The sequence below is a fragment of the Schistosoma haematobium genome, chromosome 5, assembly GCF_000699445.3.
Source record: "Schistosoma haematobium chromosome 5, whole genome shotgun sequence".
Classification (NCBI taxonomy): domain Eukaryota; kingdom Metazoa; phylum Platyhelminthes; class Trematoda; order Strigeidida; family Schistosomatidae; genus Schistosoma; species Schistosoma haematobium.
The window spans coordinates 18,838,104-18,860,831 of NC_067200.1; the positions used below are offsets into that span (position 1 = coordinate 18,838,104).

The 22,728-nt window shown below is 35.8% G+C and overlaps 2 protein-coding genes across 4 annotated transcripts in view; one reads left to right on the forward strand and one right to left on the reverse strand.

Annotated features, from left to right (window-relative positions):
- The first annotated feature begins 2,490 nt into the window (after positions 1 to 2,490).
- On the forward strand, positions 2,491 to 13,564 carry MS3_00009318 (uncharacterized protein). Of its 3 annotated transcripts, XM_051217668.1 has the most exons (9): positions 2,491 to 2,720; positions 2,754 to 2,794; positions 2,831 to 2,958; positions 2,989 to 3,144; positions 3,179 to 3,310; positions 3,384 to 3,432; positions 3,465 to 3,632; positions 5,908 to 6,450; positions 13,480 to 13,564. In XM_051217668.1, exons 1-8 carry the CDS (start codon positions 2,569 to 2,571, stop codon positions 6,225 to 6,227), a joined length of 1,146 nt encoding a protein of 381 aa, XP_051065090.1. In that variant the 5' UTR covers positions 2,491 to 2,568; the 3' UTR covers positions 6,228 to 6,450; positions 13,480 to 13,564. The 3 variants fall into 3 exon arrangements, with proteins under 3 accessions (XP_051065090.1, XP_051065092.1, XP_051065091.1); XM_051217670.1 differs by lacking the exon at positions 13,480 to 13,564 and having other exon boundaries at positions 2,499 to 2,720; positions 2,754 to 3,310; positions 3,468 to 3,632; positions 5,908 to 7,240; XM_051217669.1 differs by lacking the exon at positions 13,480 to 13,564 and having other exon boundaries at positions 2,499 to 2,720; positions 2,831 to 3,632; positions 5,908 to 7,240.
- Positions 13,565 to 18,301: 4,737 nt separating this feature from the next.
- The window catches only part of SMARCC2 (SWI SNF, matrix associated, actin dependent regulator of chromatin, sub c, member 2), a 36,722-nt gene continuing 32,295 nt past the window's right edge, over positions 18,302 to 22,728 (reverse strand). The window contains exon 12 of the mRNA XM_051217672.1: positions 18,302 to 22,087. Within this exon, the coding sequence (XP_051065093.1) occupies positions 21,068 to 22,087 (1,020 nt within the window). The 3' untranslated portion in view covers positions 18,302 to 21,067. The remainder of the gene's footprint in view (positions 22,088 to 22,728) is intronic.

The following is a 22,728-nucleotide window of genomic DNA, read 5'->3' on the forward strand; positions in this document are numbered from 1 at the left end:
TTTAACATCTTTCTTAGTCATGCTCCAGATTTCAAACCTATCCGAATAATCCTCAAAAGCTTCGGAAGTTGAATGGATATCTAACGTTTCCATTGCAGGCTCCATCGCGACGCCAGTATAATGTTCGAATTATTTGAATTGTAGTATGAACTAGGAATCCTAGAATTAACGCAATTGAATCAAGAACTACGACACAAGCACAAACGAATGTATTGTATTTAGAATTCGAAATCGAGCATTCAACAAGTACAATATTATCAATAGTTCGTTCAAACACCACAGAAACCTTAGTTTACCAGAAGTCGTAAAGGGATAGAGCAAAACTATTATGGTTGTGGTAGGCTTTTACTACACACTCATAGATCAGGACAGTTGGAGCGTGAGGGCCTTGTTTGGAGACACAGGCTTTTCAACGTTAAAAACCCTATAACATGAAACGTAATGCTTACACAAACCAATGAAGTGAAAACACACTTGACATTATTGTTCTAATCTTAAGAGGATGTTCTTGGGTAATTTGTAACCACTCAATTTAGGCTGTTACGGATTCATTCATTTTGTTGGTTATAAGGAAGCAGTGACGCCGCAAAATCAGAAATTAGTAATACGGTCGTTCTCTAAAAAAATGTACTCGAAATAAAAGCAAAGGAGAGGGAGGTTGTGAATAGAAGAAACATTATATTCAACTGCAAATACAGGGAAGCCGAGTTGCGATATGGTTTGAAAGCTTAACCGAGCTCGTTCAGTTAGCGGTGTCCGTTGAAACAGATTAGCTTTGCATCATCACCACGTATCTACAGGGCGGGTTTATTTTTTGGGAGGAGGTTAGTAGCCTTAACAGCTTCAACGCTAAGGAGGATTTCCGCAGTGCCGAGAAATCTAAGACTTGTTACGTACTACAGTTTTCTATTTATTGTGAAAATTGTTTCAAGTAACAGAATTACAGTATAGACAGGGCTTTGGAGCATTTAAATGCATGAGCCAGTAGTCGCGGAATCATCTAATTAAATTGAAAACTGATAAGCCTTACCGATTTGCAAAAACGGTTGTTAAAATAGGCCTAGTTAGTTATTTTGTTCGGATGTGTTACTGTCATTACCCGTTCATCACCTTACCTATGTTAGGAAATGTGGTTCTTAAAAAATATCCAGTCACGTCTCCAGGAATGGAGTCGTGAAACTTAAACTTTATCTTCATGCTGTCATTCGGACTGCTAGCTATTGAATTTTTGGAAATAGTATTTCTGATGGCCTTAGTAAGTCAAGTAGGAGAATAAGTCTTCTTGTTGTTGCAACAACGACAGCAGCGAATGGTTTTGTTTGGCCGAATAAATTTTTTATGAGATAATGCTGGATGGCAGGTGAATATGGAACGCAACATCATGGCGTATTCATTGACTTTAACGAGGGTTTAAGTGAGTTATTTAACGTTGGTTTCATGTGAACATTCATTAGCTTTGGTTTTGCATGCTTTCTGAAGCTCACACTAATGCGTTAACTCTGACGGGGAATGAAATGTAAGTGAAAGCAGAAATCCCTAAACATAAGTTCTTAGAAAGCGTTATCCTACAGGGGATGAATCTTGGGCAATAAGAACATTCACGTATTCCCCATCGCTGACAGGAATCCTCCTATATGCGTTGCTAGAGTTGTGTTCGGGCTATTATGGTCAACGTATGCGAAATTTATTTTGAGTAACGCTCTCAGAATGTCAGTGTTTTAAAATAGATTTTCGACAGAGAGAACGACAGATTTCAGAGGCTGAATAATGAGTCTTTAAGATGTTTCTCCTGAATTGTGTATTCGGCTTGGCTGGAAGCATGTACGAGAAGTCCAATTAGTATACCTTGATATTCAGTAGCTGAAGTCATTGATTGAATACCTTAAGCTAATTTAGTTATTCAAACAAATGGAAACCACACAAAGTGTTGGTTACCCGATGAACCATGTTTCCTGAAGAACCTTAGAATGACAGTGGTTAATTATTGTTAGATCCATGTACATCAGTGGTATCAAGTTGCTGATCCTATTTTCAAAAGTCTACGCAATCAAATCGTTTTGATAGTCACATTATAACATTAGAAATGATATTATGTGTCATAGACGATTACTCAAAAACTAAAACTATGCTTCTCCCATTCTCAAGGTTCAGGCTTCTTCTGAAGGATTTACGAATGAGGTGAGAAACTGACAAGTAAATTGGGGATGAGATTCCCTATTCACAGGAACTATTCGAGCCTAATGGTTAAAATAACCAAACTGCGCTGTGCCGAAGACCTGAGACCGTTATTTATGACTAAGCTTCAATCAGAAGCAAGCGTATTTGTCACCGTAAACTTTTAAAATATTGAGTATGTTTGAAGTCAGCTCTGTTGCATCCAGTGGTGCTTCAAGGGATACTTGACAAGAGGAATTGAATTCTCATGGTGGTACCCACTGAAAAGAATAACACAACTTAACAGACTCATAAACCAGATAACTGGGGAATGAAAATGTACATTTGTTTAAAGTGGTGGGGTTGGCGGTTTCCATCTTATCTCCATTGATGCCATCAGTAGAGATTTCTGATATGGTTGATGAGTCCAAAGGACAACATCAGGTTGACAATGCTAATGGATTAATCGAAAATTCCCCAAATCCCCTCTCCCCCCTCGATTGTGATGAGAAGCCTACCAATGGGGCTGATGATTCAGTGACAGACGAGAACGACGACGATAGCAGGTACTTTTATTATTATTTATTTTCTGTCGATAGGAAGCTGTTTGTCGGTGGTCTAAGCTGGGAAACAAATGAAAGTAAAGTGTCATGCTTGTTATTCACTATTTCCTCAGATGATTTAAAGGAATATTTCTCTCGTTGGGGAAAAGTTACCCAGTGCATCATAAAACTGGACAGGTTCACAGGGAATTCAAGAGGGTTTGGTTTTGTTACTTTGGAAAATGAAGACTGTGTCTCAAAAGTATTGTCTATTGTTTGTTTGACTTTGTAGGTTCTCAGTGTCCCTGAGCATTGGTTAAAGAATAAGAAAATTGACCCTAAAAAAGCGAAACCTTCTCGAGAACCCTTAAAAAAGATTTTTGTTGGTGGTATTGATCCAGAAGTAACGGAAGACCAAATACGTGAATACTTTAGCAGTTTTGGAAAGGTTAGTCAACACAGTTTAATAGAGACCTCGATAGGTTGAGTCATTAGACTTGCCTTATGACACTCAAAAAGGGAAAAGGAAGCATTATATATTCGTTAGTTTTTCCACTGAAGCAGCTGCCAAAAAAGCTATTTCAAAGGAGCGTCAAGATATTTTCGGTCGACAGGTATGTCGTTTATTAGTTAATTGGTAACATAAAATTCCATCTATCAAAACTAAACGATGAATTCTTTCTTTAGTGTGATGTTAGGGTTGCTGTCACACGAGATCAAGCTAACAGACAAAAAGGTTTGTCCGGAATTCTAGTTATTTCGTTTTAGTAGCTCTGAAGCAATGGTATAACTGGTTGGACCCCAGCTTCTCTTATCCAGGATATGCCTATGGTGACTACGCAAACGCTTACCCTGGCTTTGACCCTTTTACGTACGGCTATTATGGATATGATTACTACGGAAGCGCAGCAGCAGCTGCTGCTGCAACGGGTTATGGTAAGTGTATGTAATCCCAAAGTTTTCTCATTAGTTTACATTTTAATCGTTCCATAGTCTTGATGCTTACATAGAAATAAATTTGGATGGTAGGTTTCGGTGTGTAAACTCCTTATATGTACCAGTGTATGGATAAATAGTTCTTTAGTTCTGAGGGTCTCACATGTGATAGGATCATGGTTACGTTTAGACTACTGGAGCAGAGTTTATTCATGAGTACATGTACGTGATAATCTTGAATCCTCGTAAGACTATAATATCAAGTGGAGTAGTTCTGATGTTCCGATACATAGTTAAAGTATGTCAAAGGGAATCTAGGGGCGATCAGACCATGACGTGCGTCAGTTCATGAAGGTACTGGCTTGTGCTGGTCCATTTAGTAAGGTGGGGATTATCTGGTGGTTTGCGTGACTATTGTAACCTGTAGTTAAAGACTTTAGACGACATGGCTCGCTGTCATTTGCGTTGGCGCAAGTATACTTTTGTCTTCCATTAAACATTGTCTCCAAACTTATAAATATTTTTCGTTCCACTAGTCTATACATTCTTAAATCCTGTCTATTCTCAACTTTTCTATTACCAGTAAAATTCACCACCTCCCTTGACAACTTCATCTCCCTATGTTAGTAGTATGTGGCAATTTGAACCGGTGTACATATATCTTAGGTCCTACTTTGTGTGTGATCAACTGACTAATTAAGGCGTCAACATCGGTTACAGTTCTTGCATTCAATACACATGTCGAGAGACCAGCTCTTATCATCTGGTTTCCGGTAAACACCAAAAGTCATGAGCATTTCGAAAGTTATCTAGATCATGACTTTGAATTAAATCTCACTTGGAGGGTTGAAATACATTAATTTGTGCTGTTGGACAGCATAGAAAGATCAGAGAAAGGTAACAAAAGTGCTCATCATAACGTTAGGACGGCATAGTGAATTGTTTGTAAATTTTTCATTGTTCTCTAAACTACATGTACCGTTATTCCTCATATCCGTTTATGCTAAGTGTTTACAACCCCGAGATCCACATCACCTAAAAGCGTCACTGGCTATTTCAGAGATGACACCCTATTTTGACTTTGTCGAAATATTGCTGCATTTCTTTTGATCTATACTAGGGTGGATGATAATGTCTTGTTGACATTTTGTGGGTGTCGTTTTCGTGGTTTAGCAAACTAGTGGTCTAAATTTATTTCGGTACAGACTTACTTTCAACGTGATTCTTCTAAACCCACTTTAAGGAAATCATGCTCATTCTCTTGGTGGCGTTAAACGTTGTCGCTCTAAGTAGTGAGATGATTTTTTCCAGATTTTACAAGTCTGTGTATTTGTTGTGTGGCGCATGTGTGTTTCGTGCCCCCTTGTACCAATAAATAAAATAATATTGATAACATCATTTCGATTATAGTGGTATACATTCCGTATGTTTTATTAAGTGGTATGCTATCACGGTTGTATTTACGAAAGAGACCAAAGTATTTTTCCAAGGAATCCTTATGGTTATTGTGACGAGACTGATACTTAATCACATTTCAGTTGGTTGCACCTGTTCACCTTTACTTTAGATAAGTTTGTAAGAATTCTGAAGGGTTTTGAGATGTCAATTTTTGTATCTAGTTCACGTCTTTACACGCTGATGTCTTTTATTGCAAAATGTCTGTCGTTTTGCTACGTAGTATTACATTTTGAACTGGTATTTTTGTGACATTTTATACTGTCCTGCTTTCTAGTACATGTATTTTGTATAATTGGTGTGACGTATATTGTATTTCCATATCTTCCGAGATGACCACTTTTAGGGAGCATATCAAAATATTCCTTTGGAAAATTTTCGGCCGATTGGACCTAAAAGTACTTTATAACTATGGCATATCTGCTTATCATTCAAAAATTCATGAGATCTCATTTCTTCTCTGTGGTGTAGAAATACAAGCTAAAAATGAAGCATCTAGGGTTAGAGAGTATGCGAGTAAAAGGACGCTTATGCGGATTAAGATCATTTTTATGATCATTTTATTACTAAGTGGTGTGGAGTTTCATATCCTGTTACTTGTCATTACTAGTACATTTTATGTAATCTACTGTCCAAATCGTAATTAGTGCTGTGCTTACAGAAATGTTTAAGCCATCAGACCTGTATTTTTGTTTGTACTCGACACAGCATTGTTTCGTGTAATGTTTAGATGTTAAACCAATTTTTATTAACTATAACTAGGAAATTCTTAGCTACCCTTGTGCTAGATGTCACATTGTGTTGTTCGCTTTCTTTTTAGGGGCATATACCAATCTAGCTGCTAATCAGTTTTGTGGAGTAATTAATCCCAACAAAGTAAATCAAAGTATCCGTACTCCTGCTGCAGCACCAGGAGCTGCCACACGTATGATTGGTAGTGGCACGACTGGAACAATTGGTGCGAACTCCCATCAAACCCAATCTCACACACATCTAAATTACACAAACTTACTTACTTCCCAGCTAGATCCACACCATACAACGATGTCCGCTGGCCTAGATTTCTCTGTAGCACATCCTCAACCCGGTCAAGGCATGGTTGCTGGATCAGGTGCTACCCGGTTTTCCCATCCTCAATAAGCCATAACATAACTTTTCAAAGTAAAAAACCAGAATAACTCAGTGCAAAGCCTGTTTATTCAAGTTATTTAGAAAGACTACTGTCATTAATTTGTATTCAGTGATTTATTCAAGGCATATATATGCTGGGCTTCTGTGAATAACTGCATATTTTGTGAGTGGTAGCAGTAATAACCTACGAATCGGATCAGTTCATATCGTTACATTGTGCCTAGTCTGCTAAGTAAGTATGACTTATCTCGTTGCTCAATATCATCCTTGATGCGTTTATTTCCCTTCATTTTTACTTGTTTTGTTTGAAAGTTAATGCGACTAATACGTACGTATTCACACATGCGTATGTACTATCTGAAATTCAGTTGTTTATAAATTCACTTTATTGTGTTTGAAATCTCCCTTATCGATCAGTTAGCTTTAGTGTGGTCTCTGTTTTACCCAAGTATTGTTTAGAAACAACTTCAAGAATGTGTATATTTAGTATTTGTGTACATAAAGACACTACAACACATTTGTTGCTGTTATTTTTTAATGCAATGATTACTTTTAGAAATCCTCTTTTCCTTGTATCCCCAACTCTTGTACATTGTTTCCTTTATATTTTTTGAAATTAACGAACATTTTTCATCTAATTTCTAACTTCAAAAAGCTGACGATTGTTAACTTGCATATTTGATTTGTATATTTCTTAAGTTGTTACTATAGGCAACATATAATCTTGGCCGAATTTTTGTGGATAAAGTGAAAGCGTTAACATCTGTTTTTATAAATTTTTATACATATATTTATGCTTAAATTCCCGGTACGATTCGGACTGACTCCATTTTTGAATGACTGATCTAAAATCACAAATATCTTGAATGTATACAGATTGGACATACGGAAGTACTTTTTTCTATATTTTGTGATTGATGCACTGATCGAATTATGATGCTTATGATGTTATTGACTGTCCACTGGTTATTTTTATTTGTATACACTCACCTATTGTGCTTCCGTAAATTCGTGATACACTATTTCCATAGTCTTTTATATTCTCTTATGAGGAATTGCGCTCGTAAAAAATGATATTGATAATCTATTCTGCAAGTATAGTTCTCAACTTTTGCCAGCTATTGGATCAGTTTGTGTAAATCACGTTTAATTGTGTGATGTCCGTATGAATTTATATAAATCTGCTATTCCCTATACATTGGTGTAAGACAGAAACCATCATAGGCACCTGGGCTTTTCATTTAGTTTACGTGCTTTATCTTTTGTGAAATGTCTGATTTATATCATTGATTACACTTAGGAGTGCGCTCACTTTTATCTGCAACAATTTTTACTGTATCTTCACAAAAACCGTCGTATGTATCACGTCTGTTTATTAAATGAGATGTTTAGGTTAGTCATACATAAAAGGATCAAGGTTCATATGCATGTAGGAACTGTCTGACAGGTTACATGCACCATATTCTAACTTCGTGGTACCCCGTTTTTTTATAAAGACAATGAAATTATTAAGAAATGCACCAAATAAAGAGTATTATGTGTTGTGTTAAGACTTGCTAGTCTTCATTTTCATATGTCGTATCATGGATTCCCGAATTTTGATGAATTACGAGTTCGCAGGTCAAATTAGTGGTCTTGGAGGAATATCGCTTGCTCTTCGAATTTAGAGTTTGACCTGTAATTAATCTTCAGAAATTTTATTCTGATGTTTAAGTTTAGAATAGTACAGATTTTGATTATGACAACAGTAGTAAGTTTCACAAACGAATACGTTACATCTCGTTGACGTTTTGCAGTAATTATCAGTTTCAGTTCTTTGAGTTCGCAATTTATGAATCAAGTCACCGCCTTCTAGTTTCTGTGGTGAAGCGGTTCATGAGTTTAGGAAAATCTGATCTCAAAACATAGTTTAAAAGCAAAGTATGTGTTTCGGATCGTACTTTATGAGCTGTCGATTTGCCGGGATTTCTTGGCATTTCTGTCATTTACATTGTCGTAGTATCGAATATTTTAGGTTTATGACAAGCCAATGGTCTTAATTGTCGATTGGTCACCTCCTAATTAAAACAACAATTTTTTGGTACTTGTGCTACTATAAAATCAGACACTAGATATGAACATGCAGACAAAAACAATGCAATTGTACATATTTTACTAATGGGTTTACTGCTTTTATAAAGGTCCAAACCTGCGAATTTCTAGTAGTCACTTTTTCTAGTATTTAAACAGTATTATGATTTTGGAAGTGTTTTCATATATACATTGATACAACGTCACACATGCACATCTTATTTCGGTGTGTTAGAAAACAGATCATGCTTCGTTATCGAATTAGCAACTTATGATTGAAATCGAGTTAGGCAGACTAAAAATCTCGGTTCAGTGTTTAGTAACTGACAAAGAGTCTGACTTACTGTTGCTTTAAAAACCTTAATCATTAACCGTACATTTGCTCATATTAGTGTCATTTACAATCATATTGAAAGTATCATCGGAACCTTGACGATAATTTTAAATTCTTACAGTGTAATCCACTCTCAATCTTAAACTCATTCGATGTAATAGTAGAGAAATTGATCGTACGAGAAGGAAGCGGATCCGTATGCTGTTGGTTTTTATGTTATTCATCCAATCTGAAAAAGTTTATTCATCTGCATGAATAAGTCCACATGCACTGCAAGTGATCATGCATCCTTCGTAAGATCAAAGTTTGTGGTTCGTCTTTAATCGTACAGACTATTTTGTATCCCCATTAGTAGTAATTAAACAGCAATGGAGTATTAAGCTTAATATACAAGTTTGGCAAAGCTCATCTTCAAACAGTCACTTTTACAATCGAAGGATACTGAACTACAGTTTTCGGAAGCAACGTATCTAATAAAAACTAGTAGAATGGCATTGTCAGGAAAAATTTATCCGCTTAGTTATTTGTATTTTCAGTTATTGCCAGCTCTGATATCTTAGAGGCAAGTGTTAATAGCGGGCAAGCACATTCCTATTTTCAGATCAAACTATTAGATCAGCAGCTATATATTGGAATCCAAAGTCTTTTAAACTTACCATCAATATGATGACCTCTGTGTGGAACTTTCTTTTCAACCCCGTTCACTTTTTGAAATGTGTACTTACGAGATTTAATACAACTCTACCTAAAGAAGTTTTTTTGGGTTCGTTTACCCAATTATGTGCATACGCATACCTGAAATGCGTGGTGCTACGTTTGTTTGGATGTTCTGAACAAAAGAATGGATAAGTATGCATATTTTATTTAATGTGTTCAATGTGTCAGTCTTCTCAATCCAGTCCAATCTTAATAAATCTAAATTATACTGGTTAGAGAGATAATAGGCGTCACCAAATTTGTGTTTTCTGAATTTCACCTTGCTTTTTACTTTCCCAACCACTTCACTATGTTCCCATAAGCATTTGAAGCAATGTGTGTTCGGATGTTTTAGTGCATGAACATTCTAAGTGGCGCCACATGTTGGTAATCAGTGTAGTATTGGAAGCTGTATCTAACTGAAGAGAAATGGGTTGACCACTCACTATGATGTCAACAGCTTTTTATATTGGAAACTAATGTTCAAGTTGCAAACGTGCTCTTGATTTGGCTTAGTGAACGTTGTCTCGAATTTTTTCTGCAGAATCTTGACTAGCGTAGTATTTCTTCGCCGGGGTAATGGCCTTTGTGGTCAATATGTTAAGTATCGGTTTTTGTGGTTCATTGATAGACATAATTTCATTAAGTAAACGTGTTCCAATAATCAACATGGTAATAGTGGCTTACCAACAGGTTGTTGTGTACTTGCTGCTGTCTTTTTGGATGCTATGGTCATTTATTGACCAAAAATCTGGTTTCCTCTTCTATCACATCACTATGTCATGTTTAAGATTCAACAGATGTTAACAGTCTGTTATGATCATCGTTAAGATCATGTTAGGCTCCTGCTCAGTGAGCACCAGAATCCTGGTGCGGTTCTCAACATCTAGATTCTTTGATCCTCAGACCAAACATTTAGATCAATCTGCCGTAATATCAATTTTTAATCGTTTAGATTGTCAATTTATTTTCCTGGCATATGTGACATAGTCACCGGATACAGGTTTTCATATTTAAAAACGGTGATAACGAATATTGAATGTAGAAGACTGTGCTCTGAAAGTTTTCGGTAGTATTTGAACTTGATAATTCAGGATAGATTCCGTGGATTTTGTGGCACCATGAAATTTCCGTACTTATTATATTCATGTGTTCTAAGTCTTTGAAGAAATAGAGTAACTTTAGCTGCATTATCCGGATTTTGTAACATTCGACACGGGACATATTTTTTAAACTATAAGACCAGGAATCGGGTATTATAAACGATTCATAATCATAGTTAAACTCGTTTATGGAACTTGCGATACTTCCATATTTTTCTGGTTGATAGACTTGTATTTTGTAGTCACTGCAAAATGGAGTTGTTCGGCTTCAAACACACTACGGTGCTTCAGTTCACTTAAGATAATAGCTGTGCTTCTGCTGATCAATTCAAATTGGTACGAAACTAGGGTTAAATGGGGCTTGATCTCACCAAACACAAAGTAACATCCTGGGTGATTGCTGTTTGAAGTGAAATGATTTTCAAGTCTTCGACTTTGGCCTAGGAACCTTGAGAATTTTGCCATCATTATACATTACCAACAAACTCAGTAATCAAACAAACATCAACATAGAATCTGACATAGATGTCGATTGGCCCAAGTTATCGTACGTGATTAGTACGATATAATGAAAATCACAAGTGAGATCGAATCAGTAAAATAGTAATAATAAAACATTTTGTATAAGGTTTAACAAGACAGATTGTTAAGAGATGTATGAAGAGATATATCTACCGCTGTATACATATTTTGTCTATATATAACTTTAGATTTTTTAATTTGTACCAGAATGTTTATAATATGAATTCCCAGCTATAAGGGTCGATTTTAGCCAAATAGTATGTAATAATGAATCAAACATTTGGAGAAGCGGTTAGTCTAGGTTGTATAAATAAAGTAGCTGATAAAATGAATGGAATTCCTTATATATATATATATATAATAAAAACCGATGACCTTACTGATAAAAAGCGGTGAAAAAACTGACGATTAGAAAATGTTTCATTGTTGTAGTTGAGATTCAGTTCAATGAATAGATTTTTCATTCATTCACCAAGCACTTTGATATGAGCCAATGATCTACTATTCAGTTGATCAAACTGAAAGTGGGGCGGGTTTCGAACCTGTGGCTGTAAGCCAAATTCTTTAATTATTGAGCTACCATAATTCAATGACAATAGTGAATAAGTGAATATACTTTATAACGAGGAATGTAAAATATAGATAGTTAATTAGTTAATCTCTAATGTTATAATAGATTTAACATATGCAGAGATGAATAGTTACTAAGGTGTATAAAGTTAAGATTAGCCTTATCAATATAACTATTGCATAAATTATGAAGAGTAAATCAATCGATCCAACGGAAATTTAATGACATGTTAATAATCTCCTTTAGTGAACTATTCCATTTGATTGTAATCCTAATTATTGATGAATCGACGTTCAATCAACCGGAATTGTGTAACAAGAAACTTTTTATTTTTAAGACAAGATATGTTTGCTTTTCAATGAAATATCTATAAATAGTTAAGTTAACATGTACGTATAAAAGATGTTAATAGTATTAAGCGGATATGTATATGGAATGGATATACAGGGAGTTAGTAGGGATTATTATTATCATCACGAATTGATCTTAGGCAACTATTAAAATCCAAATAGTATAAAATAGATGTTTCATTTAAATGTGGAATCTCCTAACAAACCCTTTCTTAACTTTTTATTTATATGACCTATTTTATCAGGTCCTATGTAAGATGTTAAGGAAAGCTTACTATATTTTGATTACTACTTGTAATTTAGATGTTTGATCTATTATATTATACGAATATGCCCGGTTTAATTGAACGCTTGTTTGTATTGTGATATTTATTGAAACAATCAATAAATTTGTTCACATATTTGTCCTTTATACTCAATTCTTTGTATGCTTACTCATCATCTTGTACTTTTGGTCTAGTGGTTAAGCGCTTGCGCGCGAAACTGATAGGTCCTGGTTTCAAATCCCGTGAGACAGGGTCGTGGATGCGCATTGCTGAGATGTTCCACAATAGGACAAAATGGCCGTTCAGTGCTTCCAGGTTTTCCATAATGGTCTAGCTTCAACTGACTCATGATCTTAACCATTGGAATTACTATAATATCCACGAAACTCCTTCTGAAATTAAAATTTATTGAATAAGAAAAAGAGAATTCAGTGAAGAAAATTTTCTGTACATTCGTATATATATGAAAAATGTATGTCTGTGGGAGGATAGAAAAGATTGCACCACCAAAATGAATCCGAGACTAAATAACAAATGAGGTTACGTGTACTAATCAAGGGGTTAGATAATAATCCAATTGACCGATATGAAGAAAAGCGACAAACACAATGGTCATAATATAATAGACTGAATAATAATCAAGAAAACTTGTATAACGTAATAATAATAATGATCGCTGATTAGAGTTAAACATGCAAAACAGTAATTTAGAAAATTCAATAATAATCACATAAAAGTGCAGAAAAAAAACATACCCATCAAAGGAATTAGGGGCTAGGAAGGATGAGAAGTTGGACAAATCGTTTCTGCACGCAAAGTTCACGTTTAAGTTCATGGATTGCCAATGCCTCAGCAGTGCATAAAATATTGATTCGACCCCTCTTCGATCACAGTTCCTTTGACTCGGTAGATTACTTTAAAAGAAGAGTCCTTTGGAGCGATGTGTCCACAGTTAATTAAATACTCCTGTATCGAACTAGTAATTATTTTACATTTTCCTTTTAAGAGCCAAGCCGGATAGTGTTCCGAGACGCGTTTAGACAGTGATCGCTTTCTGCGGCCTTTGTCACTTGGCCCATATGAGCAAGTAGATTTATAGATACACATTAATGTGGCCCAAACCAGGAGTTTATCCTTAACACATCCCCGAATGGTAGGTCGGCTAGAGTAAACAATTCGGAGCTTAGCTGCGTAGAATGTTTTATTCAACGATTTCGAAATCCGTTTATTCAAAATTTCAGCAGCCGTGTCTCCTTTAAATTTCATGTTCATAAAGAGAGTTTTCTTCTGCACTGTCGATGCTTTTTCCTCATGAAGTTTAGGTATTAATTTACAATCGACGAATCTAGGTGGATAACCATTTCTGACGAGGATGAAATAGTTCCTCATCTATTATGTCATTGGGACAGATTCGCTTCATCCAAGAGGATAAAGAGTGAATTAAGTTCCTCTCTCTACTCAATGGGACCCAACTATGGAAATTCGTGTATTGTCCAGGTAGGTTTTCTATATGTAGATCTCTGTAAATGATTTCGTCGAAAAGAAAATTTTCTTCGCTGAATTCTCTTATTCAATGACGTTATGGGTTATTTTAATTGAAATTTATTAATAATACAAAATTTCTCAACACAACTGGAATTCTGGATTTTGAATATTCTCAAGTGCATTCATCGTGTGATACTAAGAGAATTCACCTACTAGGCAATACACTCAGGCGTCCTCAAATTTTAAGGTTGAAATTGACGAAATAACCTTTACAGTACTCATCTAAAGCCCCAGCAAAATCTAAACTTAGGATTTCAAGTCTCATCATAAGCGTCTAACCTTAATATAACTGTGATTCAACTTCCTGTAATAACGATAATCATGTGTTACGTAATGATTCATTTTAGGTTATAATGAGAATCTATGATTACTAAGGTTCATCTATATAAGGCATGAGACAAGTATCATAAGTTTCAATGGATAATGATAATAGTATCATTAATTGACTAGAGTTAGACATGTGAACCATTGGATGCCAACCTGCCAATTTAAATGTTCAGCACAAAACTCAATTTCAAAAGCACCATGCAGTAAACACAGTAGGCATCCTAAAAATGTCACCTAGACAGATTGAAAAGTGAAATATTGATTTTTTAAAAATTGGTTTCTTTATAATAAAAAAAATGTATTTAAGAGCTGTTCCGAGTAATAATCCTAAGAGATATTTGATTACAGTCATTGACCCCCAAATGCCTTGGTACGGCCGAGAGTGGGGAAAATCAACTCTCCCTCTCAAAATGCTCTCACATAGCCACGTGTATATAGCCTCTGTCAGGGAAGTCCTAATCACTGCCTTCTCGTGGCGGGGGTGTTGTTGACAAGATTGAGAGGATCGAAATGCGAATGTAAGGCGCTTTGACCGGGTTGGTGGTCACGGAGAGTCCACCTAGGATAGCTGGAAAACTCTTATTCCAAACCAATGGTGCAAATGGGCTCCAGTATTCTGAAGGAACAAATGACGTATATACCAATCATTGGTCACCGGTTACGATGGGACTGGAGCTCCTTACATTGCTTCATTGCCTTGTGGATCAGACCTTTAGGTCAAAGGCTCCGTGTGTGGCCCCCCTAAGAAGACCACCAGCTTCGATTTGGGCACCCGGGCAGTATCACGGCCCTCACATATATTAAATGAGATTTGTGTGACGCATTTGTATCTTGTACTCTCTTGTACTAATATTTATATGTTCAAATATATAAAACAGTCATTGACTAGGAATTTAAAATCAGTTGACTTTGAAAGAATTATAGATAAATATCATCCATTTGTTTAATGTTTTGTCATTTTTATCTCAGATTAATCTATTAATATGAGATGATCATGTATTTAAAACATTTTATTAACTTTTCTAGAAAATATAGAATTCGTGATGAGGCTATATTTTATGGACGTACTTTTGAGCGACGCTAAAGTGACCTTGAAGGTGTTCACCTAATAACTAGAACCAAATGAGGATTATAAACCAGTGTGTGAGGAATTCGAATTATTATTTACAGTTGATGATTAAGGTTAGGGATTAGATTTAGAGTTTTCATCACGAACTGACATCAGCTATAATGCAAAAACTCTATTTATTCAAATGGATGAGTGAATTTCGCGGCAAAATCCCAGATCTGTTATCTTATATACGTGATTAATTCGTTCATTAATTATAGTCTCGCCGAATTCGTTAGTGTAAGAATGTTACGCATTCATTGTAACTATTAGCCAGCTTAGGTTAAATGATTCTCAACATATTGACAATCTTCCAAATATTTCTTTGAACCCATCATTGAATTCTAATTTGACTGGGTTGTTATCTTTCGATTATAAAGGTGTTACGGACAAAAGCACAGTCAAACCCTGAATAACAGTGAAATCTTTATGTTTATATCTGGCAACTGTAAATAACTCCAGTAGAATGAAATAAAATCATTGATAAAAAGTATACTAGTATATAGAAAACACATTCAGGAAATGATCAAAATTTCTGGAATAAACACAAGTATTGAACCTTGGAAACATTGCAAATAACCGCCTAAATACCTCTTGAAAAGTTTTGAAGTCTAAATGACTTGAATACCGAGCAATATCATTTGTAAAATTATTATATCAGTCAATACAACACATTTCCTACTGCTTATTGAGCCAGCTATGGAGAGTGAAGAAGACTGAGAGCGCATATAGAAAGCTTTATTTGTCTAGGTCCGAATGAATGTGTACATAAGTCATAAGCATACACAATAATGGAGTAATATACAATGATTATGGTTCTAGGCTAGTAAATAAATTACTTATAAACACTAAACTAGCCGGAACTTCCACCTCATACTTACAGAATATTCTTGCGTTAACATGTGGTCTGTTTATATATATAAATTATAAACAACCAGGAATCACTAGACAATTGCTTTATCTTAGTGTGGGTTTCGTCAGAAGTGCTTCCACAACAAAATTGGTGACCAAACCCAGAACATACAGCTCTCGTATTGAATGTATAACCTTTAAACTGGTGAATTCGTATCCAGTAGTTTAGTTGTTTTTGGTGAATGATTATCTTTTCAATAGTTGAGATCATGAGTCAGTTGAAGCTAGATCACCATAGAGAACCTGGAACCACTGGATGGCCGTTTCATCCTATTGCGGGACTCCTCAGCAGTGCGCATCCACCATCCCGATTCGCGAGATTCAAACCCAGGACCTATCAGTCTCGCGCACGAGCGCTTAACCACTAGATCACTGAGTCAGCCAGAATTCAATGGTATTAATGTCTAACTTCAACCAATCCACGAAGTTGCACCACTGTCCACCATTGTCATCATTGAGTTACTATCTCACAACTGACCCGGTTGAACTCCATTGGTCACTGCTTCTTATTAGAACTCCAGGATATACATTTTGAAGCTAGTCACTAGTGAGCATATGTTATCTTACTAGAATCAGTTTGTATTAATAATCCTCCCTAAAGCAAAATCATTTTTGTAATCAGTTTATTTGACAATTTTTTTGGTCTACTCTAAATGATCTTACACATAGTCACATCCAAATTCACAACACTGATCAATTTTCAAAGTGTTACGTACAAATAAGCAAATGAAATACTTTTTGGTTCATTTTAAGTGTCCAATATCATGTCAGTCACATGTGTAAGTAGATTGAGAGAAAAAAGTATTGTTTATTCAGTTTATCAGAGAAAATTGTTGTTGCTAGACAACAACTATTTATTTATTTAAGCACATAAATATTGGTACGAAGGGGCACCGAATATCTATGCACCATACAAGTCACTTGATTCATATGTGCACTATGATACAGCCCGGTTGACCAAATTGAAGCAGACCGAAAAAGACAAAAGTTACAGTAGTAATTTAAGTTCTAGGGCAAATTAAAGATATTGAATATTATAAGCTGGTGGATGAATGAAAACGTTATTAGTAAACAATTAAGTAGTAGAAATTTATAGACAACTTCAGAAATTGATCACTGTAAAACCTGGAACTTGCCGGCGGTTAGTATGGTATACGACTTTGGTACTCGAATGTGGAGGTCTTCCACGTCGCAATTCGAAAAGGCAGAAGAAAACATGGAAAGGGTTTGTTAAAGCAAGTGTGAAAAATGTACAGAGAAACAAGTGTGTTTATAGTTTTTGATGTAGACTGTGACATCAACATAATCCAGCCAATATACAAGCAGAAATTTTGTATAACTGTTCAATTACAACATGCCGCTTCAATATTTTAGAAAATTCTGTCGGAATGTTATTAACTGGAAACAATTTGAATCTTTTAGAGTCTGAAGAGGCCTCGTCACGCCTCCTGGAAACCTTCCTAACATCTCCCAAAAATGGAGTTCCCGGAATATGATTTCCTGTCCAAGTCCAGTTTTAACCTCGTCACTGTGTTCCGTTTGAAATTCACATCCCGTGATGGCTTGGTTCTTTTGCTTCCTATATCATTAGAGCTCTTTTGAAAAGTCCACGATTATGTCAAGTGGAAATCCGTCTTGCATGATTACTATCCTCATCCCTGCGCATCTGATTTGCATGTATTATATGTGTGGCATCAATTCCTCGAACTAAGTATACTACTTTGCCGATTTTTCGTTCAACTATATAAGTTTTCCATTTGTTGTTGCCTTGATGATTTAAATAATACTTCTACCGGAAAGCTGTGAGTAGGCTCGTTTTAGTTCTGTCTACTTGTGGGAGTGGCAGCATACTTTTGAAGATAACTCGAAGTTTTCTTTCGAATACACACACAGCTAAGGACTTCTGACATAAAAGGATTAGAAGTAGTTCGATGGGACATTAAAGAATTATTTGCTAACTGTATCGGTATTTCACCTATTTCTCGCTTCATCAATACCTTTTTTCTAATAGAAAAATCTAACTGTAACCTAATAATTCACGTCGAATTTGATATTTTCAATTGACTTACATCATTGTATATTAGAACAACATACTTATCCATTTTTTGAATGAAGAAAATGTACAAACAATATGAAAAGACAATAGATTATACTATCGATGAGATAACGTATAGACTTGATATAATATGATGGTTGGGAGAAAGTTACGGGCGACCAAACCAAAAACGTAGCATCAGTCCTCGAAGTCACTAACTTCTAGTCTGAGCCATGTTGGTAGATGTAGACTACTTGGTTGGGATGCGCGCGACTATCATAACCAGTGGTTGGAGACTGGGTGACATTGCTCAGAATCGATTACAATGGCGTAGGTGTATACACTATTTGTCTTCCTTTAAACCATGAGATTAAAATCGCTTTATATCTTCTTTTCTGTACTATATCCTTACATAAAATCTTTCCTTTATATATTATACCATTGAGTTAACTGCTTCTGTGAGTCCAGTGTTCGTCTTGCTGTGCTAATAAGGTGCGGCAGCCTGGACCGATGCACATATATATGCCTGGTTCTACGTTGTAACTGGCTGACTGATATGATGTATTCAAGATTTTGTACATGTGATTACTCATATTGTGGTGCGTGCTACTTATATCGATGTAAGTAGTATAGGACGCGAGTTAAAGACGCAATGTCTGGCAGCAGAAGATGGGGAAAGATCAAGAAAGGAAGAGCGAAAACACAATGCAATTTGTAAGAAAACGCATGAACAATGAAATGTGAGACAATTGATTGATGTTTGCAACAAGAACAGTCCGGTTTGATATGATGGAATGATATTTTGCAAATTAACGATTTACTATTTGGGTTTTCTATTTTACCAAATAACTCTGTAACTGTGTACTAAATGCAATCCGGTTGTCCTCACCTGTGTTCTCCTCCACTACATTTGGTGTCGCTGTCAACCAGAAGGAGGGGGGTGCTGTTCTGCGGACGCCGTTGCGGTCTGGAGCTGAGGTGTTGGTTGTGGCAGTCTGGTGCGGAGAGGTGGCCTCGAGTGGAGTATTCTGGCGGAACGGCGTCGGCTGTAGCGAGTGCTGTCGACGGAGAGGAGCGGTGGGACGTACGCTTGTCCCCACCAGTGTTCTGTTCACTACATTATTACTATGAGGGTATTTCATTCTAGTTCATAGGAAAGATATCAATGCTTCAAAGCTCTCTAGATTAACTTCATGTGTAAAATCCTAACTATATATTCTGTAGATGTGATTTAAGTCTTGTTTAAGGGGAAAATATTGTCAGAATTTAATAAGTAATACAAATTTATCTTAAGTACTCTATTCAAAACATTTATTTACTCTATTACACAATCAATGGTTTACACATCTTGATTTATTGTATCTGATAAACTGAAATCCTGTTAGTGCCTTGAAGTGATAACAAAAGTTGTGAAACTGGAGCAAATGGTTACTCACAGGTATAAGAATGTAGTTTAGATATGGTAACTAAATGCTGCAAATACATGGAAGTCGATACGTGGTTGTTTGTGACGGAACTATCGAGTTTAGAATTTTTTTACACATACAACAATTGATGAGGTTAGAGCGTATTCCGCGATCATCTACTTTAATGTGTTATTCAAATTGGAATACAAGTATATTATAAGGTAGCCCATACATAAGTCAGATCAGAGTAGGACATCAATTAATAAGCATGTTTTCATCGGTCCCAGTGATTTTGTTGACAGTCGTTCTACTAATATTTATCAGTTAGGTCATAATACATAAACATACAGTAAATCAATTACATCTACATCACTATTAAGCATTAATTTTCTGTGTGGCCAATGAGGGTAAGATACGATTGACCAGTGAGTGTGGATAGATAGACACTCAGGTAACTGATTAGTGTATAAATTCCTTTCTATTATTGACTTCGATTTAGGACTTTACTAAGTGTAGCCTGCTTGTAATTATGTTAAATGAAATCTTGTATGGCATATAGTCTAATTTTTGATATTTGGTAAAACATGTGTAGCGTACCAATTTAGTAACCAGTTTCATGGTGATATAATTTCGTGCCAAGCCGTATTATCACATTGTAGTAGTATATCGTGGTAAATGAGAACATTTGCATTCTGCCGTTATATTGTAACGAACGAAAACTAAGGTACGGTAAACCGCTTTACAGATTTCTTGCAGAATTACCCAATGCCTTTGTAAAATATGAAAGTTATACATACTTCGTGATTCTTTTAATCCTGTCATTATTCCAAATGTTCTTTGTTTTCCACCTTGTTCGCTTCAATTCGATCCTATGCTGACAGGCATTCTACCTCAGATTGTTGCTACATACAATTTGTATCTGTCAGCATAAATAGCGTAACCCATAATCTCATTCACGTTACAGACTGACATAAATTAGGCAATCACTGGGATCCAAGAAGCAATGGATAGTTGTTTCATCTTCGTATGCTACCTCATCAGAGGTCGAATTCGAGGCGTTCAGATCCTGAACATACACTTCTGAAGAATCCCACACGAGGACGAAACAAATGTCTCAGTGCTTTTTAGTTTTCAAAGTTTGTTTAAATAAGATCAATCCATAGTGTGAACTATAGAAAACATAACAATCTCTACAAACCTCTCATACCAATATCTGCTAGCTAATAATAAATATACAAAGCGTACATAAAAAAAGAATAAGGGATAAAAAAAAATGGATTTCCTATTCGAACTGCAATCATCCCGCCCCCCCAAAAAAACATTCATCACACAATGTATTACATAAAAAGAAACAATATAACAATGTTTTAACATTAAATGCTCCGGTTAATAGGGTACATTTAATAATGGGATGATGAGTAAAGATAACATATAGTAATTAGGATGGAATAATTTAACAAATGAATATTCACTGAGAGTTTGAAATATGGTAAGGTTAATACTACCACTACTACTACTACTACTACCATTAATAGTAATAGTAATAACAGGGATAACAATGGTAAGAGTAATTTGATTTAATATTAATAACAAAGCAGAATCAACTATTCTCCTTGAACAATATTCTCTTCGTTCGAAGTAGACAATTCAGGAGGATTAGTATCAGTAATTGATGGGCTAGAAACAGATGGAACAGGAACATTATTATCATCTGATAGTAAGCTTGCAACAGTACATGCATTAACTTCAGTAGAAGGTGGTGCATGATGTTTGGATGATTCAAAAAATACCACATCTTCACTGACTGAATCAATAGGTTGGGTAATTTTAGAGCTTGTAGTAACAACCGCCAAAGAAGGATCTGAATGAGTTACAACATTTTGTGCAACTGTTACGGTGATATTAGGTACAGGCGTATCATTCGATGGTTCAATAATTTGACGAACAGTGTGTGGTTCCGATGTAATAGGATAGACAGATTCTGACCAAGAATCGCAAGTTGTTTCTATTTGCGGTAGTGTATTAGAGGCTGGCTGTGTTGTTGTCACCGTGGTCGTCGTCGTCATCGGTGGTTGTGCTTGACACTCATCACGTGGATGATGTTGAATAAGTTGAGTAGGTGTCGGAGAAATATGTCCACCAGATGATAGTTGTTGATTTGGAGAAGGCAAAGCAGACGGAGTTGTTGTTGTGATTGTCCCATAATTTGATGATGGATAAACTGTTAGATTTGTAGAGGTAGAATTTAAAACCGATCTTGGATCATTAGAAATTGGTGCAGTTTGTGCTGGATAATTACTACTAGTTGGTTGAATAACATGAGGTCCTGGTTGCATTGAAGGATTAGAGTGTAGGACTGGATTCATTACTACTGAACAAGAACCTTGAGTACCAGAATAGGGAGGTTGTAAAGGATTTTGTGGCTGCTGTAGTTGTTGTTGTTGGGGCAAAACGACGTTACTACTTTGTTGCTGTTGTTGTTGATGATGATGATGCATTAAAGCTCTGGCACGATTCTCCATTGTTTTAATCACTTCCATATGAAATGCTTGACGTTCTTGTAATAATTGTTGACGCATTTGCTCAATCATTTCATATTCACGTTCCATGATACTTTCTAATTCCTAATTAAATAGAATATAAATTAGACGGTAATGGGAAATGCAAGGAAAGAATGCATAGTACAATTTCATAATACCTTCTCACCGCTAGATATCAAAGATAAATTCGCTTTCACAGTTAATGGATTATTTAGAAGTGACCAATAATAAGATGTATGTCAATCCATTCTTTAAACCTGATTGAAATCTATCGATCAATTTGCAATATGACCACTAGTCTAAGTGAATCGACATTACGTGCACTATGTTGAGCTGTAAAGTAGTAGTAGTGGTAGTAGCACTGGTTCTGAACTTTGGTCCTAATTGGAGGGAATACTTGCTGTAACGAATTTGGTCGGAATCCTGTTTGGTTCATTCATCCCAACGATGACTAGAACGAGAAGAATGAAGTACAACGATGACAGTTCCCAAGACACAGACAATTCCAGTGCTGAAAATATTATTCCTTCGGTTTCTAAGGTGAATTCACCTATTTCTTTAAATCTTGCTCTTGATAATGTTAAACTTAACCCCAAAGACAGTTGCTCTGTAGGAGACAACTATGTAGAGACTAGATGCAGCATAGAAGACAAAGTAGTTTCTAGGGAAAAGGAAGTAGAAAAAATTGAGCTGGAGATTAGAGAACTCCAACTCTGCAAGCGTTT

Bases quoted from the DNA above. Each gene is read 5' to 3' on its own strand.
- MS3_00009318 (XM_051217668.1), top strand. From the start codon at position 2,569: ATGGTTGATGAGTCCAAAGGACAACATCAGGTTGACAATGCTAATGGA. The intron at 3,311-3,383 runs GTATGTCGTTTA...TTCTTTCTTTAG, and splicing joins AAGATATTTTCGGTCGACAG to TGTGATGTTAGGGTTGCTGT. The intron at 3,633-5,907 runs GTAAGTGTATGT...CTTTCTTTTTAG, and splicing joins TGCTGCTGCAACGGGTTATG to GGGCATATACCAATCTAGCT.